The 20,113-nt window shown below is 37.3% G+C and overlaps 1 protein-coding gene across 1 annotated transcript in view; it reads right to left on the bottom strand.

The window, feature by feature from the left end:
• LRP6 (LDL receptor related protein 6) overlaps positions 1-20,113 on the bottom strand; it is a 128,108-nt gene that overhangs the window by 105,661 nt on the left and 2,334 nt on the right. Inside the window, exon 2 of the mRNA XM_035308723.1 lies at positions 7,975-8,368. Coding sequence (XP_035164614.1) covers positions 7,975-8,368 — 394 coding nt within the window. The remainder of the gene's footprint in view (positions 1-7,974; positions 8,369-20,113) is intronic.

Below are 20,113 nucleotides of genomic sequence, written 5' to 3'. Positions count from 1 at the left end.
TAGAGGATTTTAATTAAACATTAAGGTCTAGAAAATATTTTGTAGTATTCTTTCTATTACTACTCATCAGTCCAAGGGGAAAAAAAAATGATTTTGCTGTTTTTCCCCCCTGTTGGATTTATTTATTTATTTTTCCTTTATTTTAACGTACAACACAATTAGCATGTTTCAATTATAAGATACAATTAACTAGACAGGCACCACAAATACATATTACATATACTTTCTCACCCACACATATGCATTTAAAGCACACAATTTAAGATCCAGAATACTAGTGGGAAATAGCATCACTGGTCCACCTGAAGCAACTCCCATGGACAAGGCTTAGGTTTTTCTATTGCTTTGCTTTATTATGAAACACCCACAACCCAGCCAGATGTTTTACAAACAGCTTCCAAGGGAGCTGTCACCAACTAAAGAAATAGACAGACTGGAAATTTGACAGGTAGACTATAGTAATACAACAGAGATAATTCTTTCTCTGAGCATCAAGCAGAAATCCAAAGCACAAACTTTTGCTTTGCTCAGCTCATTTTCAGGTCTTTTATGGATAGTGAAGCAGTGGAACTGTACCGCTTCAAAGACCAACCCAACTCAGCACCCTGGCATATGGACTGTAATGCGAACCGTCTTCTCCTATCCTGGGGTCTATAAACATAAATTCCATACGCAATTATTATAGGTATTTTATTAGGACCACTCAAAATTTATGTCCCCAGTATGTCTTCCTTTCTTACTAGCTGCACTGTAAAAAACTGCATTTGCTCAACATCCTCTGTACAATGTATTATCCCATGACATTTTATCTGACCATTTTACAGAGAAGACAGTACTAAAATACAGTCTTTCTCCACAGGGATAGTCTTATTTTTTCCAGGAACAAAGCCAAATAAAGATGGTTCTTCTATAGACATTTTTTTTTCCTTTGTTAATCATGCTGAACTTTCATACAGCTGAATGCTGTGATTTTTTAAAAAATAAATAAATAAATTTAATCCATAATTTATTTAAAGAATATGAACAGTCTGTTTCAAATCATGCTAGCAAGAGAATTAATCATCTATTTTCAAGAAATGAGCAGTAAATCAATCTTTTTTTGTCAACAAAATAAATTCAACAATCAACTTCCTCCACAAAATACTGCCCAAAGAAACAAAGCTGACTTTCTGCTCCATTTTCTACAATACAAATCAAATCCCTTGGTCTAAAATTTGGACCAAACTTTACACTCTAAGATGGACATATTTCAGTCACTTCCCCAAATGCTGTAAGGAATAAAAACCCACAAACAACATTGTCTTGATTTTAAATGAAGATTTTTTTTTCATACCTGCTGTGACTAAGGCAGGCTATCTTATATATTTCTGCTGGTTGTTACAAATGCACTTGAGAGGTATACAGTATGTTGGCCAAAATATTGCAGTAAAAATTATGAGTACAAACTCAGATTAAGGCAAAAAGTGTGCTTTTGCCAGTGAAGCTTATGTAGAAAGGGAAGATGATGGTCACAGAATGAACAAAGAAAGTTTAAAACGCACTGCAGTGAGCTGTATTCACTGCAGGATAGTTTTGCAAATAAACTTCTGGTGTAGATCTGCTTCAGCACACATTGTCCATAAGGCTCATCATCATTTTCATAAAAAATCTAAAATAATCCTGCCTCAAAATGGTAAAGAGATTAAGAACAAAACTCTTCCCTAAACTGAGGTATAAGAATAATTGGAAATTGTTGTAAAAAAATTGTTATACTGAGTCAGTTGCAACGTGTTTGTTTTTGTACTGAGCAATTGAAAGCTCTTTCTCTACTACACGGATGGGCTACCAGTGGATGTCATGGCCTCTAAGCTAATGATAAACACCTCCAAGTTATATAAGTTGTATTTAAGGGGTTGGGAGAGGAAGACTGTTTTGTTTTACTCTGGCCTCCTCCCTAGAAATAGCACAGACATTCCTTTAAATCCACTCTGCTTCCCCTACAATAACACTACTTTGAACTTCTTAAGCAAGAACATAGAATGAACAATATTTCAGATCACAACTTTCTGCTGTAAATTAATACGGACCCTTTGAGTTCCTGTTAATAGTTATTAAAAGCTGTCTTAGGATCATTCTAATTTTTAAAGGTGTGTGAACAAGTATGTTTTAATTAACATGCTAGCTAGTAATGCTTACTATAGTATAAAATCATGATTTTAAAAATAACTTTCCCTGTGTTCACTCAGTATAAAGCTTCATTCAAAACACAGTTAGTGAAAACTTGTTTGTTCACAATTTATTTTTTTAAAATAGAACAGTCTAGTTTCATAGTCTAGACTTAGATGCTAAGTTATAATTGTAGGGATTGAAAATGCAGATACAAAGAAGTATGCCCAAAGACTCATCACCAGAGGTTATTCACACAGACCAGAAATTACTACCTCAGTCTAAATACTTGGTTCTAACTTACAAAACAAACACTGCATGTAAACTTCTGAAGTATGCATTGATAGTTCAGGCCAACTCACATCGATTTTACCAATTCTTATCACCCTTATCACTCCAATATTAAGGTACATGTTAACAGGCTAAACCATTCTCCTGAATGTGACCTTAATAAATTGTCGATAGACTATCATGTAAAATACCATATCCACAAGTTTCATTGGCACAAATCCAAATCTCAAAACACCAAGTGAAAAAAAAAAAAAGGAAGGAAAAAAGGAAGAAAAAAAAACACCAACAATGAACTCAATTTTTTGACAAACTGCGGTGTTTCAAGATGCTTCTAGTTTATTCACAGTGAAGTTGGCAGAAGGCAAAACACAGCCCTCAACTGATCCAGTCCACAGTCTCGTTTTCTAGCCCAAGCACTTAACAAAGGAGGTAGGGATGAAAGCTTATTTCCAAACTTGCCTTGAGCTAAAAGCACCTATAACTTTACAATACTTGAGTCTTTAAGAACAACATTCATTCATCCTTTACAAATCAACTCTGTGCACTCTAGTTTTATTTCTAACAAGCCAAATCTGTTGCATCTCCTTCCACAAATAGAGAAAACTAAGTTAAATGCCTGAACAGCAAGGAAAACAACTTGGCATATTCTTCTGAGTTCCTGGCAACCTCTGGCAGTAGGATGAAAATAGGCAGTCAATGGAAGCAACATCTAAAACCAGCACAGCAAGATTTACAAGAGAGGTCACCTCTCCAAGCCTTTGCTGTTTTACATACATGGGTTTCTGGTTACTTTCTGGTTACCTTCCTTCACCTCGTCCAGAGGAGGCAAAAAGAGAAGAGAATGACATGAATACTTTGAGCTGTGCAATAAAATCACACATTTGCAGATTTCATATCAGCTTAATACTTCCATATAAGTCACCTACAAAACCTCAGAATTAATTCATGATTGTCATAGGCCAGGCTATACACCAAAAAAATAAGCAGAGTGCACTAATCTGCTGCCTGTGAAACATGTCAGTAGCAGTGGAGGAGTAGCATAAATAATTTCAGCCAGATGCAATCTGCTCAAGGGAGATGTGGCATCAGGCAAGAGAAGGCACAAAGCAAAGCCTTCCGTTATTCACATAATTATTGGAATTTACATCTAAAGTAATTTTAGATAATACTAACTTGAATGTAAACAAACAAAAAAAACCTTCATTGAAGTCTTACAAAGAAATTGTGAGTTTTTTATTACTGAAATGTTTTTGGTAATAAAAATGTTTTTTTGTTTGTTTGTTTTGACAATATCAAATATGCTATAACTATTATTAGAACTGCTTTCCTTTCCTTGTATTGTTTTTATAATATCCACAACTCAGCAACAAAGACCACCAGTTCCCATGGATCTTTTGTTATGATGTGTAGATGTAATGCCTGTATTGAAACTACAAGATTTTTTTTGTGCTTGATGCACTTAGGTGTTAGTTGCCAGCTTTTGAAGAAAAAAAAAAAAAAAAAAAAAAGCAGAAAAGCAGATCCATATAACAAAGAAAGTATATGTATTCCCTGGAAAGGTTTTAGATGAAAAAAAAAATGTCTGCTGGGGGAGGGTTGCACGTTGAATCTGAAGATCTTCCCCAACATGTAAAGTACTTAATTCCAGAAATCAACTTCAGCTGTCATAAAAAGTATTGTAGTTCTTTGTACTCTTAATTCCATTCATTAACTGAAACCTTTACAACCTGAAAGGTTTACAAGAGTTTAGCAATTATAGTAACTCTATAGAGTCACTTGATTTAAACATGTCCTGAAAAGTAAGCAATTAGTCAGCACTTCTAGGAGGCACTTAACATTCCCTTTGGGGTGAACAATACATGTAGAAGTGAGAAAAAACAGTTCATTTTGATAGTGCTTCCTATGAAGAAAGCTGATCAAGTTGTCTAAAGGGCAATTTGGGGAGGAACTGTAATGATGATAATGAAGTCTTTTCCCTGAGGACAAAACGGCTGTACAAATCAAATAAGAAAAAAAAAATAAGAAAAACAAACAAACAAACAAACCAGAATAACAAATTTACAATACTGCATTTTCAAGCAGTACTTGCTCAAGAATCAGAAAAGCCCCTCTTCCACTTGCTCTATTTTCATGCAAGCCATTCCTAAACATGATGCTTTTCTGCACATGGGGTGGTCTACCACCTGGTCTTCTTCCCTTGGCAAAAGTCAATAATGAAGTTTCAGAGTATGTGTTATGCACAGCTGTTATGCACAGGGTCTTATGTTTAACACTGGTCAGAAATAAACAGTTTCAGAAAGGATGACAAGCAACCAGAAGCCTTCCTGAACCAGCCCCAAAAACCCTCCGTCCACTTCAAAAGAAGGCTGAACAAGCACCCCATTCCCTTCCTCTTCGCTCTTTACCTTGTGTACACACACAATATTTCATTGACTGTCAAGATAACAGAACAATAAACTGCAAAATAAGTTGTAGCATATGAAAAAGAGACATAAGAAGCTCCAAGTTCAAAACATACACAGGAGATGGTCAGTAAGAAAAGTCCAGACATTTTAGATTCTGATGACTTCCTAGAGAAAAATATCAGAGTAAAAATTAGACTTGGGGGCTGTGTCGCAACTATCAATTGAGAAATATTTTCCATTAGTGAATGTATTACTTATTATTGATAGCAGACATGACTGTCGATTCTAATTTCTACAATGGTATTTCACAATTACACATATAACCTCACATACAATTAACAGATGGTTTTGGCAGTGGTAGCAAAGGTTCCCCAAACCAGTTATTCTTTAATACCATTACTGTTGCTGTGGCATGCTCTGAAAAAGAACAGTCACGTTCCTCAGAAGAGTAAGTACTGGGTAAAGACCTTCAGAGAGCAATGGCTAAGTACCCTACAACACACAGGTTGCTGAAAAGACCAGAGGGTTGGCGAAACACTATTTTTTTCTACATGGGATGCCGCTAAGAAAACACATTATTCATTACGGCATATTTGTGCTGGCTTATATTGTTCTTAAGGTTTTATTTCAAAGCAGACATTCACATGTTTTTAGTAAGAAAAACATGTATAGTAAATACACATATATACCTAAGCACAGAACAGACAAATACATTTTGGTACTAAATTCAACATGATTTTGAAATACTTTATATATCTGCAATCAACTATATTTGTCAAAATTTACTCACAAGCCCAATTTTTCATTAATAGCAATCTTAGTGTAAATTTTGCTGCTAAATCATTTATTTTCATGAATTGCATGAGTTCATAAATCTGTATCTGGAAAAATCATCAACTGTACATAAGAGGAGATGGACTAGACTGCAGAAGAATGAAAGGGGTTTTGCTTTTCCAAATTTCATATTTTATTAACTATTTTTAGATCCTTTTATGGGTTATTCCTACCACTGTCTGCCAGGCAACAGTGTGAAACCAAAAGATACTTACAGGGCTAGAAGAAAGTGTAAATATTAGCGAGAGAGGAACACACACAGGAACAGTTTAGGGATTTTTTTTCCTTTCTCTTTTTCTGTTTTTTAAACACAACTTTCCACCCATAATTTCAAGCGTTAGATGAAATTCTGCAATGTGACCGGCTTTATTAAAAGCTGAAAGGTTTTCTGCCATAAAATTGCATACAAGGATTGCAATTTATTTATACCATACTGCACAAACATGTACATACTGAAGTATGGTAAGACAAAGTGGATATATTACTACATTACCTTCCTATCTCCCTAAAACATACCCTTCATATAACAACTTACAAAGTGACTTCTACAAAGATTTAGAAAAAAAAAAAAAAATCTTGTCTTTCAATTAGTGGTTTGTTGATTTTGTTTTCGTTTCAAATGCAGGCTTATTGAAGTGTTTACTCCTATTGATTTAACAGATCATCAGTATGGAAAAAGTTATGAGTTCACTTTACCTTTGATCTATTTCACTCTTTTTCTTGTAGTTTCTCTTTGAGCTAAGCATTTTGAAAGAGTACAAGAGTATGCAATCATTGAGTTTTGATCACTGAACATATTACTGGGTATATTTGGAAAATACAAATACTCTACTAAAAAAAGACTGGTTTGACAACAGTGTGTTATTCTTTACTAATAAGGATCACCATCTCTCTGGTTGCAAGACAAATCAAAAACATTTTTACTATGTTTCCTCCCCTCTTTCTCACTTTTGGGATGGTGGGCACAAGTTGTTGCATCTTTACTTATATACTTAAATGGTTTTAGAATCTAGTAAAATAAAACTTGTGCTATCACTGGCTCTAATTTTTAAGTAGTAAAGAGAGAGAAAAAGAATAAGTTTATCCTTTTGGTTATTTCCAAAGCTAAAAATATAAGTAATGCAAAGGAAACATTTTTCCTGTTAATATACCATCAAAGGCCTATTGAAACTGGGGAAGAAAATATTCAGGATATAGCATTACTACAAAGCTTGGGAAAGTCATGTTTTGCACAAAAAATAAAACAAAACAAATAAAACATAAAAAAAAAAACATACATTTTTCCTTTGTGAAGGAAAGACCCAAACAAGTTAACAGATTATATTATAAGAAGCTGCAAGCAAATAAAGTAGTCCTCATCTTTGCAAAGAAAATAATGCATTAATTTCTCCCCCCAAACTGCTGACTGAAAAACTTACTTGACATGACATTAGAAGAGATTCACTTTCCTATTTGTCCAGGAAAAAAAAGATGGTATAAATATATCTACACTACAAATAAATGAACTATAAGAAGATTACACAGTGTCAAAGATATTCCACTAGTCTTTCACTCCGAGAGAGCCAGTCACCTTATCAGAGATGACTACACTCTGGGTAAGTTCAAGCTAGATGTTTATGTAGCATCACAAAAACCACCACAGAATTTGTCATTTCTGGCAACAGCAGCTTAGTCCCAAAATTGGAACAAAAAGATAATACTGTAAGTCACACTTAGAGACTGAAATGAGAAATGGGAACAATCATATCTGTTCTAGGGTGGACTATTCCAAGCCCCCTTTTTTTTTTTCCCCAGACAAATTCCCTGAAGAGTGAAGAGAGCAACCTTTCTGTTAATTCTGGTTAAATCCCAAAACATGTCTCAAAATATTTTTAGTACAGTGTATTTGTCTCATTTCTCTTGCTGTTTCAATAAAGCATAAACATTAACAAGGAATAATGTTCCCAAAATATCAGTTACTTGACACTGCAGTGATGCACAAGCCTATTTACAGGCATTTTGATGGCTTTTCAAGCAGATTACACATTTTCACCTTAGAATATCCACATTTCTGTTCATCATCTGCACTACTGCCAAAATTCTCTTTTTTGAATGCCTGCTGATTTCTAGTTGTTCACAAACCGAGATAAATGCATTTCCAGAAGTGCAAATTATTTTCAAGGCACAATAATAGAGAAGCAAATAATGCAAAATTAAACAGAATAACTTCAACAACAGTACCGTCAAGTATTTAAAATCATTGGGCAAACAAATTGTAGCAGAAATGGTCATAGTCATAAGTATTTTGACAAAGACTTACCCTCTTGCAGGATCTAAGGCAATTGCTCTGGGTTGATCCAATTCTTGCCAAAATAAAACTTTCCTCAGTGATCCATCTAAATTGGAAACTTCAATCCGATTTGTTTCAGAATCTGTCCAGTATAATTTCTCTCCCAGCCAGTCACATGCCAGCCCATCAGGTGACAAAAGTCCAGAGATGACCACATTTTGTACGCTCCCAGACTTATTGAACTCTGTTCGTTTAATGGCTTCTTCACTTACATCACTCCAGTATATCAGCCCCTTCATAAACACAAAGTCCACTGCTGCCGCATCCTCAAGGCCGCCCACGATCACAGTGGCGTTCTCCTTCCCGTGTGCAGCGTCCACCAACCGCAGGTCACGTCGGTTTGCATACAGCAACAGTGGGGCAGCTTCAAATGGGAGAAATAAGGGGTGGGGGGACAGGCAGATGCATTAACAACACTCCTACTAAGGAAAATTTATGGCCTGATGTACTGTGATAGCACAACTACTAATTTAAGGGAAAGAGAACAAAAAAAAGAGGTGGGGGGACATTCTGAAGTTCGACTGAAAAGCACAGACTCAAATCGAAGCCTTTCAACTGTGTTACAACTCAAGTTGGTAATGGGCAGCTCATTATTCTGGGCTGTGCATTATTAAAATAAGATTGAAGAAGACAGGGAACAAAGAAAATGGAGGCTTGAAGTGCCCAAATGACACTGTTCTGTACAGAAGGATGCTTAAGTAAGAATAGCAAAGATGAGGTTAAAGCAGCTTTATAAGCACTCAGTACTGGCCCACAAGAGCAAAAAATATTTGTTTATTGCCAGAATTTGGTAATATACATCTCACAAACTTCTATAAAAACATAATTCATGTCAGGTTATCAAAGATATGTGTGTTGATACTCTCTGAAATCATGTCTCTTGGATATTTTACATATAATACATACAAATACAAAATGCAGAGCACAGCATTAGAGGAATATATATATATATATATTTTTTAACATCGATATTGGTATGAAGAAGTAGGGAGAAAAATACACCTACATGAGTGAACCACAGTGAGTTCTTTCAAACTCAGCTTCACTCCTTTTATTTGCTTACTGTATCAGTTTGTATGGTCGGTACATTTTTCATACATGATACCTGACTAATATAATTAATGGAAAGGAGCAACCATGAAGCAACCATTTTTTTTAAAAAATGTAATATGCCCCTTTAATTCTCCTTAACCACAAGCTATATATAACATTATGAAAATTCCGTCCTCATTCCTACTTTTACATTAGGTTAAGAAAAGTACATAGTTTTTACCACTAAACATATCTACCTTTCCCTGTGTTTACTCAGTCACTGTAGCAGCAGAGCTGTACAGCAGCATCTAGACGTACAGTGGTTGGCATACTGAATGCTTGTCTGCCATCACACAAATTTAACAAAAATCCTCCAGATTTATTCATCAGGATAGGTAGACACATTAAATTTCTAGCAGGATGTATTTTCTAACAGAAAACCCCTAAATTCAGCACAGTTGTGCCTGTCTGAATGTCAATGGCTACATTGCCAGAACAGATACAGTTCTTGCATGAGAATTCACAATGAATTCAGAATCCCACGCTGAATGTAGATATACTAACACCTAACAAATACATGCTTCAGAAAATTCTAAAGCTAGTTTCCAAGAGCAGGTTACTCCCCTCATTACTGCAAAACTGTTTATCAAAGACACTGCCACGTGTATTGGGAGAAGCTGAAGGAACTAAGTTCCTTAATCTACCTCTAACTAAACAAATTAAACAAGTGCCGTTGTACCTTTGGAAGCTATTTTCTTTCTTTTTCTTTTTGAAAACTAAATTGTTCAGGCTGTCTGCCTAAATTTAGAAGTACTGAATATAAATTGATTCATGCCAAACTTTAGAAGAAAGATAGCTGAATAGCTGGGGGGGGAGCTTTTTTGTTTTTAAGGATGTTAAATTTGTACTCCCCCTCCAGAAAGCAAATTTTTAATTGTGCAGCAAAATATTCGGTTTAGAGATTACATTTTTATGGAGAAGGGGTAGACATATTTAAATCAGAAAGCAGAAACCTTTTATTAAGTATGTTTATTACCTTACTTTGCTATCTCCTTCCCCTCCTTGCATAATTTTCAATAACCTAAAGATTCAAAATGAATCACAGTAGAGTTTCCTTAAGTGCAGGTTACTTACAAAGACTGCATTTCCAGAAGAAAACAAAAAAACTATTTGGTAAGCTGAAACTGATAAAAAAGAGGCATGCAATATAATCATCTACTTTTTAAAGCTTGCATACAATCGTGACTTGAAAAATCTCATTAATAGCCAGCTCAATGTCACCCAGAGCACCATGTGAAATGTGCAGCCAACTGGCAGAGCTCTCTCTAATAAGACAGCATGCCCAGCATTTGAAAAAAGGTAAATCCAGGCACAAATGAGTACAGGCTCCATTATTATGTACAACACAGAGCAAGAATATCCATGCACACAGCATGCAGTGAATTGGAACACCAGGCATGTCAAGTGTAATCACTGAGGCCTGAAGGCACTGCTGAGCCTAACACAACTGTACTGCATAGGTTATTCACTCGTTGGAGCTCAGAGCTGGCCGAGGAACAGTTGGAGAAACCATCCTTTTCATGAATGATACCAGTTATTTGAATGACAGCTCAGAAAGAACCCAGCTTCGCTTAGGATGAGCAGCTTCATGCAGATTGATTCAAAGCTGCAACTTGTAGCGCATTCCACAGGGCTGGCAGATGAGGATATTAAGCTTTCCAATTTGTTGCGACATTCAGGAATGAAGTATGCATCACCAAAATAAAAAACAGGTTTGTTCCCCTACCCTCTCCAACCATTCCCAGAAAACACAAAGGCTTCAATATCCTATAAAATCTAATTATTGAAGTTGGCAGCATTAGTACCAAGCATCATCTCTGCTATTTACTTGACTCAAACAGCAATGCCAAAGGGAGAATTGGGGCAGAAGATCCCATCCTGCTCCATGTAACTCACTCTGAAAGAGACACAGGACCCAACGATGCTGTCTTGAATAACACAGTCATGAACTATACTAATAACCTAAGGGAAGAAATCCAAGAGAAACTCCTTTCAAAGCTAAGCAACTATTTCACAGTTTAAGTTGCAATGGAGCAAGGAGATACAACTCAGATTTGTTTTTTTTTAAAAAAAAAAAAAAAAAAGTCAAAGCTGAACTCTTTACATATGTTTCTACTTCTCCTTTTGATATACATCATAAATACACATATTAACTACCACCTGAGAGGCCTACATGTAGTTTATTCTTTTAATTAGGGAAAAGTACCCAATACAGAGTAAAAGCTAGGCTTAGTTTCAAAATAGCCTTTTTTTCTATCAACCAGCAAGAACAAATGTTTGTTTAGAGACTACAAAAGTTACAAAAATTAAGGTTTAACACATCTGAACCACAACAAAAATTGTGGCTTAAAAATACTGCAGCCCACAGGATGCAAAGGGATGAAATAAAAAACAATAAAAATAGAAATAAAAAACTATTAACACGTAAAAACACATTTTTCAACTTCATTATTATTTTTTTAATTTATTTTTTAATATTCAAGAGGCAATGTTTGGCTGTCAGAATTCGTCATACTTTTCTTTAACTGGTCAAGATGCCACTTCCACAAGTTCCTACTTGCTCTCTTTCTGCTTCCAATGATCCATAACACCTCTGGGTATAGTGAGGTCAGCATTACCCTTCCACAGTCTCATTCTCTTTCACTCATAGGGACTTTAGCCTGGTTAAGACAATTAGTATTGCCTCATTTTCCCCAACCCCCTTTTTTCCTCATTTGTAACCCTCAGCTATGTTGTTCTACCCCACCACTTAGTTACAGGCCCTTTCCCAAACTGATTCAAATTATTACATCAGTGAAAGGTTTGACTGGGTTAGCAAGTTGAATCAACTCAAGAAGAGGACCAGCAAACTCCAAAACTAACATAAGGCGAACAGCAGGGTGCTGGAAAGGGAAGCAGCTCTCCCCGCTTTTATTGGCAGCCTGTTAGATCTGCTCAAGATGTGACTGCAGCCACATCCTTTCTCCTCAGCTCCACTTTCAGCTGTAGGTTTCCAACCTCTCTTTTGCATTGGCACTAGCACTCACTCAATACCACGGCAAGACAGGGAGCTAAACTAGCAGAAAGCTACCATACCCTTTCCTCACCCACCAAAAAGTAGTTTTCAGCCAGTTGTCAGCCAGAACCAGTTCAGAATAAAATCAGATGAATGTTAAGACTAGCACAACAGGGAAAGGCAGGACTACATCAGCTTTTACAAATTAGCTGAACCAGGTGTTTGTGAATCCCCAGTTTAGGCCAGATGAGAGGTGGCCACCAAAATTTGTGGCAACCTTTACCAGAATCCCAGTGTGGCCCAGCCAGTCATATTTGGCAGATGCACACATTATGGAAATAAGTATCCATGCAGAAGGCCACTGCTAATAAGCCGAGAGATTGCTACATTGGAAGAAGATGTCCTCAAACTGGAAAGAGAAAACTCCCTCTCTTAAACATCACAGTGAAGAAGTTTGAGCACCTGAAGGTGAATCAATACTGCCAAGCTCACTGTCACGAGGACAGCAGACACAAACTGAAAAAGAGTAGACACAGTGATGAGATGCACCAAGCAAACACACACCATCTTGGATGGGGCACAGGAAGCACAGAGAATTTACCAGACACCTTGATAGAATAACATGCACCCACATACCGACTGCAAGGGAAAAAAAAAATATCAGAGGAGCGGGTATAGATAACCAAAGATCAGTAACTGTAACCTCCTCAAAGCCATCCAGCACAGAAAGCTCCTTTTATGTGCTACAATCCTCCCCATTACCAGTACATTCCAGACAGCCAACACAAGAATGTAAGAAAAACTCTCTCGGTGGAGAGTGTTCTGGCACGGTCAAATTGTGAAGACTCTCCTTTCACTCCCCAGGTTTCAAGTTTTTCCATCACTGCTTATGCTTAAAAATAATTCTGTGTATTTAGTTTCAGTGCATATTCAAATCCTGCTGCTCAGCCTGAAGGAGCGAGAAGGAAAAGGTTTGTCAAGAGTTGTGACTTTTGGTTCCACCCCTCCTGTGGGAGCAGGGGGAGAGCTGCAGTCAGAACTCAAGACTTCATTGTTCTTTGGAAAAGTAACTGAATGCAGTGTTTGTAGTGAGTAAGTGTCGTCATGGACAGTTGAGATAACATTGGAAATAAAAGCCTTGGAGACATATCAATCAGAAGAGAGGTATGTTGCAAAGAAAAACAAAGCTTCCCATCCTCAAGAAACACATACAGTGACAGTTTCTATTTTCAAGAAAAAAAAAAATCTCCAGGAAATATATAGGCGTTTCAGCACAGAAAGCATCAGGATTTACATCAAGTAGCCCATGACAACATCCTTCCTGATGTATCCCACATAATTGTTTTTACACAGACTAATGAACTTAATGGTAGTCCTCATTCCACCTTCAGAGAGAACTGGAGAGCTCTCTTCTATCTGAACTTCCTTGTTCTCACAAATATACCTACAGGACACTGCAGGCAATCAGACTTCAGTAAACAAGCCTGAGGCAGCCCAAGCTTTTCTAAGAGGTCCTTCTCTCCTCTTTTCAGCTAACCTAAAGCTTATTCCACATCCCAAAGACATCTGAGGGCTGTTAAGGTGGCAACTCAAAAGGTGACAGGAACAGCCAGGCTTGCCAATGAATAAGAGGGAAAACATCAGTGCAAAAGCAAAGACACCATACAGCAACAATGGCTCCTGGATTCTGCACCAAATCTCTACTGTTAGTTTTGCAGGACTTTAGCCAGATAGGAGCTGTGGAGACAAAGGTGAGACTTGCTGATACACAGTCAGCACATCATCCTTTAACCTGCTCAATAATAGGAAAAAAACTTCTCTTACAAAAGAACTAGAAGGATGGGGGTAAGAGAATGAGGAAAAAAAGTACATGGAAGGACAGAAATGCCAGGTCCAGGAATACAAAGTCAGCAGACCTGGCACAGTATAACAAAAGCACATGAAAAACACTGAAGTACACCGTGAACCCCAGTGTATGACATGCAAATAACTTTCTGAATGGCAGGCATCACCCATGAAATCACCTTGTCAGCAACAGATCTACAAAGCTGGCAGTTGATGATTTCCAAATTATCATAGCATGCCTCAGCATTTGGTAGCACACTCATGTCAGCTGTCCATCTCAGTAAAGAAAAGGTGACTTGGCTCATTTTTCCGTAACACTGACTCTCCTACTCTTTCCATTGCACTCTCATGGGTATATAAGAAACCACTCTGACAGAGAGTTGACACATCCATAACTTAATATGCTGAATCTGTCTTGCTCACAACAGCCTAGGATGAGCAGGGCATTATGCTCCCTGATCAGGCATCTGCTTGCAGCCACACTGTCATCTAACACTGACCTTCTGCCATGATCATGTTGCTTATAAGGAGGAGCCACAAAGAGGAAAAAAACAAACAACAACAACAACAAAAAAAAAAAAAAAAAAAAAAACCTACCCTTCATACATTCTGGCATCATTATTGCCTACAGAGGTTCTAAGAGTGAGAAAACAAACCAAAAATCCTGCATGAAATCCCTCATAATGTTGCTGAAAGACTGAGCGCCATTTAAGTCCCTGCACTAAATTAGAGCACTGAGACACGGTGCTGGGATGCAGCGGCAGAGGCAGCCCATTTCCCAGGGCCTGGGGAGGCTGGCGGACACCAGATACACCTTGCACACCTCAGCCAGTTGAGACAGGAATGCTCCCAGGTTTGCTGCTAGCCTGGAACGATGGCGGCCTGTGGGCTGGCTGGCACACCTGTTTGGGGATGCACTGAGCAGCAGCACACTAGTTCACCTTGAAACTAACTCCTTTTCCACATGGACAAGAAGTTCACAGTCATTGAGCTACCCTTAGATGACACTTTCAGCAATTTATCCCAGCTGGCATGCTTTGCCTATATGGTGCTTTGCTTAATGTTTCTTTAAGTGAAACAGTGTATATCATCAAGTTAAAAAAAAAATAATAATAATGAAAACATAAAAAGCCCTTAAGTTTACTTGTTCTCTTCTTTAGGTTTTTTGAAGCACTCTCAGGAGGTTGCTGTAAAGCATGACCTCAGAATTTAGCGCAAAAGACCCCAGCATAAGGACTGAATGACTGACAAACAAGAAAAAGTTGTCAGCACTGCTAAGTGCAATGGAAGAGTAATTGACAGCCCTCAGCTGTGACATAAACATGCAACTGATTAGGGGGAGAGTAGAAGGCTCCACTGCCTCAAAAGTCTTATCACATTTTCATCTTCATTCCTTTGTGATTCTTCATCTAACAACATATCAGCTATCCAGTGATTACTTTGTGTCATAATTGCCAGATCAAGTTTGGTGAATGGCACCTTTGTCCATCCATCATAACAAATACTGAGAATAATAATAATAATAATAATAATAATAAACTATACCTCCTACTAGTATGGACAAAAAATAGTGTTTTACAAGTTCACAGATTTTGTTTCTCACACAGTTACAATACTTTCTTCAAGACAAAACAGTATAAAGATTTTTGCAAAAAAATGAAAGATTTGATGCCATGATTCACACAAATAGAAAACAGATTTATAAGAAAACTGAAACAAAATACTCACAGTGCAAGCTTAAAGCTAAACTTTCCATCAGCCAAAGGGAAAAAAGTTCTCAAACCAAAATTGCACTTTAAGCAGTCTAAGACTTAAGACTATATTAAATTTACTACAGATTAGTAAATAACTATTCCAGCTTAAATGAATAGTTAGGGACTATTTTTAAAGGGTAAAGAAAGTTGGACACACACTTCAAGAATTTTGAAAATTGTTGCACTTTTTTTTTCTTTTAAAACACAGTTGGACCTGCATGATTTGTTTTATTCATTTGTAAACTCTCAGAATACTCTCACATACCATCATAATTAATGTCAAATCTTCAACAGACTTACATTAGAAATTATTCATTTTTATGTGTGAAAAAATATATGTATTCACAGAGAGTAGCATTCAAAAAATGCAAGTTCCTATTGAATACAACTTAATTCTGGTAATCCAAAAGAAAAAAAAAAAAAAAAAAAAAAAAAAAACTAACAATCCATAAACACACACACACACACCCCAACCAATTTGGAATTATATTAACTATGAACATTACTATTCCCTACAGGGTAAATATTAACTGTTGAGCCTCGGTTAAGTTTCTGATATATTAAAACACAAATGTGTTTTCCAAATGAATATATGAGTCACTACAATGTTTACAAATTATTTTTCCTATTCCTCCATTGTTCTTAACTTTAATATCTCTACTCTTAGGGATTTTTGGATTTCTGCAGTGTCAGCATTTTAATTAATGCTAATACTATGAGTACAAGCAAAAAAAATTATTCACTGCTTTGACAGAACAACAATCAAAGGAAAAATATTTAAAATTCTAAGTCACCTTCCACATGCTCTTAACTTCAGGAGTTTAAGCAAACACAGCAGCCCTCTTCTAGAACTGTTTGACAGCTTATAGAGGAGAATGCTCATTATTGAGATGTTTTGGAGGCATAAACACACACACACACACACACACAGAGAGACAAAAAAAAAAAAAAAAAAGTTTTTTCCCCTTGGAACAGGTTGGGGGGAAAAATACAAATGAGAAAATTACATTACAGTATCACAGAGAAAAAACAAATGATTTTTGATCAAGCAAAATTATATAGCTAGTTTATTAAGATATTCTGTCTCTCATATGATTACTTTTCAAATCTGACATCAAGAGCTCACACATGGCCCTCATAAACAGAATTAAAACTATAATCCCATTTCTGCCACATTGATTATATCACGAGGGAGTAATTCTATTTAGGTAATGTGATCCTGTAACAAGATACTGAAAAAATCTGTATGAACATTGCCATTTTCCATGTCTGTTTATATTTAAAACATTTTATTATTGTTCTATTCATTTAAATATTGAAACTCAGAAAGCATTCCTTCTATTTAAGCTAACATGCTTTCTCAGAAGTTTATAACATTTTGCAAAGGAATCAAAATATTACTAAGTCATAGCTTGGCGCGCCCCCCCCCCCCATCTACACTTTGAAAAGTATCTTCTTAAAAGTACACTGAAAATCAAATGGTATTACAGTAGTCACTTTGTATTCATTGATTGGTAGGTCTGACTCCATTTCCAAATTGGTAGGGACTGTGCCAACTGCATTGAAATAGAAAGGTCTGTAGCATGATAATCACAAGGAGACAAAGAACTCCCCTATTTTCATAACCACAGCACAGGGGAGCATAACAAAAAGGAGAAACAACAACAAGCTCATTTCTGCTTGCAAACACCATCAGAGTCAGACCATGTGAAGCAAACATCGAGCCTACTACCTGTGAATCTCTTTCTATAAGTATTTATAAACTACAAGAATATCCAGACAGCTTAAGGAAGGCTGTCTGTGTTAACATGCCTGCCAAATATAAACTGTCTGTGTTAACATGCCTGCCAAATATAAATAGGAAAAAGTTGCTTAACGTTCAGGGTGTCAATACCCAGCATTTACATACAATGTGTTAGAGATGCAATGCTTTCTGCTTCCAAGCCTTGGACAATTACCATAAAAGCATCACTCAGTTCCTTTGTTTATACTTTGTTATACTCTGAAGTGTAAACTCTGAAACTACACAAGCAAGGTGTAAGTTGTATAACTACAGATTATTAGAGGAGAAAACATTTTTCACCTCATGAAGAAAGGCACTAGCAACTGCCCTCTAGAAGAACCATCACTACGAAGTGCTTGGCTGAGAAGTGTAAATGGTCACTGCACACTCATCCCAGATATCCCATCCACACACCAACAGCCACAGAATTTACATTCAGTGGCTCCACTTCCACACAAGCAATGCCAGCTGCTTTCTGAAAGTAAGAACAGCGACTGCTCCCCAAGTCTTTGAGGCAGCTGCATCCTCCCATGTCTTTTGAAGAGACTTACACCACTCGCTAGTACAAGCCCACCCATGGGAAATTCCTTTCCAAGGTAAACTGTGCTGTCAAAGTACCAAGAGCCCTTCATGTGTCATCAGAGAAGTGAGTGGCAGCACTGGATTTTACCAGCCACATATCATTTATGAGCCAAACCTCTCCCAGGTGAGGCTGTGGATGGGTGCGGGCTCCCCAGTAGGAGAGCTGGGAGAAGAGCTGGCAACATTCCTGGGCACTCAGGTCAGAGACCCTGCCTGAAGCAGCAGCACACAACAAAGCTCTAGAAAAAAATGCATTTCTGGTGCTGCTCAGCTATTACAAGTTCTCCTCCCTGTTGTACAAGGATGGGGACTCTCTGGAAGAAGCCACCAGCAAAGCAAGCCTAGCAGTTAGCATTTCATAGGAAATTAATGAGGTTAAATGTGCTGGGGACAAAGAATACAGTGTCTAAGCCTGAAGACCGGCTGCCAAAAGAGATGAATGGTGACAGATCAGAAGCTGAGAGCTGTTTCTCCGTTTTCTACCCCTACCCCACTCCCTCAGAAGGAAAAAAAAATAAAATAAAAAAATAAAATAAATTATCTGCGCTCTACTTGAACTAAAAAGTAAATCCCATGTTATATGCACTGCAGCAGGTATTTTGAAGCTGGCATTTTTGAGATGCGACATCATCATAAAGGTGGATTACATACATCCAAAGGAATCAGATTTCTTCAGCTCCCAAAGACAGAGTTTAAAAGGTTCCTACACCCCAGCTCCTGACCTATCTTCCTCCAAAAAAAAAAAAAAAAAACACCTCTACCCCTTCTACAACTTCCAGCCAAATTCCCTCATTGTCTGGAACTCAGGAAGTGCCGATGTTATCAATTCATAAGGGAAAAAAAAGGAAACCTGATTAATGCTCCTCTATCTAGTATTGCTGGGAAACATGAGCAAAGATTTTCACCCAAATATCTGTATAGAGCTCCACCGAAGGATACAAGAAGCCCATCATCTTTACACACCTGTGAGCAGATATACACAGCTTCATCCATATACCCAGACCTTCCTCACATTTTCAGTGCACCTTACCTCCCAGGCATAGAAAAACATCCACCATGCTTTGCATCTTAATTTTTCAGTGAAAAATTATAAAAATAAAAAGCTAAAGTAATCTGATGATAGTGAACTATAACAGGATCAACTGCAAAAACTATTAAAGTAATGGTGGATTTTATAACACCTTAGATCACACTATTTTTAGACTGCTCTATGGAGAGATGAAAGAGGAAAATGCATTGGAAACCACAGCAAAGTCGTGCTGATTTCTAAGGAATCATACAATGGAAAAACATGACCAAAATATGGTCTATTCAAGCCTGGGTGGAGAAATACATCATGGTGATAACAGAAAAAATATAGTAGATATTTCAAAGTCATTTTGTCAAAATGTAAAAATTGTCTAGTCCTAGGTCAAGAGACCTTTAGCCTGGAAGGTAAAAAGGTAGCTCCAGATTAAACCCCATGCTTCATCTCCAGCCTGCCTGTTTCAGAAGTAAAAAGCCTGGTCCTATTTCTGGACTTTTGGTAGAAAAATGCGCACAAACACCCCAGTCACAGCTTAACAAGTCTTCAACATTAAGCTCCTCTAAACTGCTTACAAATGAGACTGTCTAAAAAAAATCCAAAAAAAAATAAAGGCAAAGATGTTCTGCTTATCAAAAGCAAGTTACTAATAACAACAGATTCAGAACTCTCTTCTGAACACGTAAGAGAAGAAGGGGTTTTAAAATGCCCATTACCAAACAGCCATTTTCATTTCTTCACTAACTGACCTTAAGCCCAGAGGTCTGCAACATTCAGTAAGTCTGCACAAACATCTTTTATAAGCTACCTCTACCAGGAACTGCATTGGTTTCACAGCTGTCACAAAGAACACGCAAAGCTGCCATGAAGCAGGTCTTGCTCATTCCCCCCTGTACCCCTGGGGAATGGCTTCAAGAAGCACCTGGGACCAGGAGAGGAGCACAGCGGCTGGGCTGCGGTGTGGTTCAGGGTGTTCCAGGAAAGCAACCTCTTCCTCCCATCAGCCACAATACCGGGGTTGGGGGGACGGGGGA

This window comes from Oxyura jamaicensis, chromosome 1 (genome assembly GCF_011077185.1).
Source record: "Oxyura jamaicensis isolate SHBP4307 breed ruddy duck chromosome 1, BPBGC_Ojam_1.0, whole genome shotgun sequence".
In the NCBI taxonomy this organism is placed as follows: domain Eukaryota; kingdom Metazoa; phylum Chordata; class Aves; order Anseriformes; family Anatidae; genus Oxyura; species Oxyura jamaicensis.
This window is presented reverse-complemented; position numbering and strand designations above follow the sequence as displayed.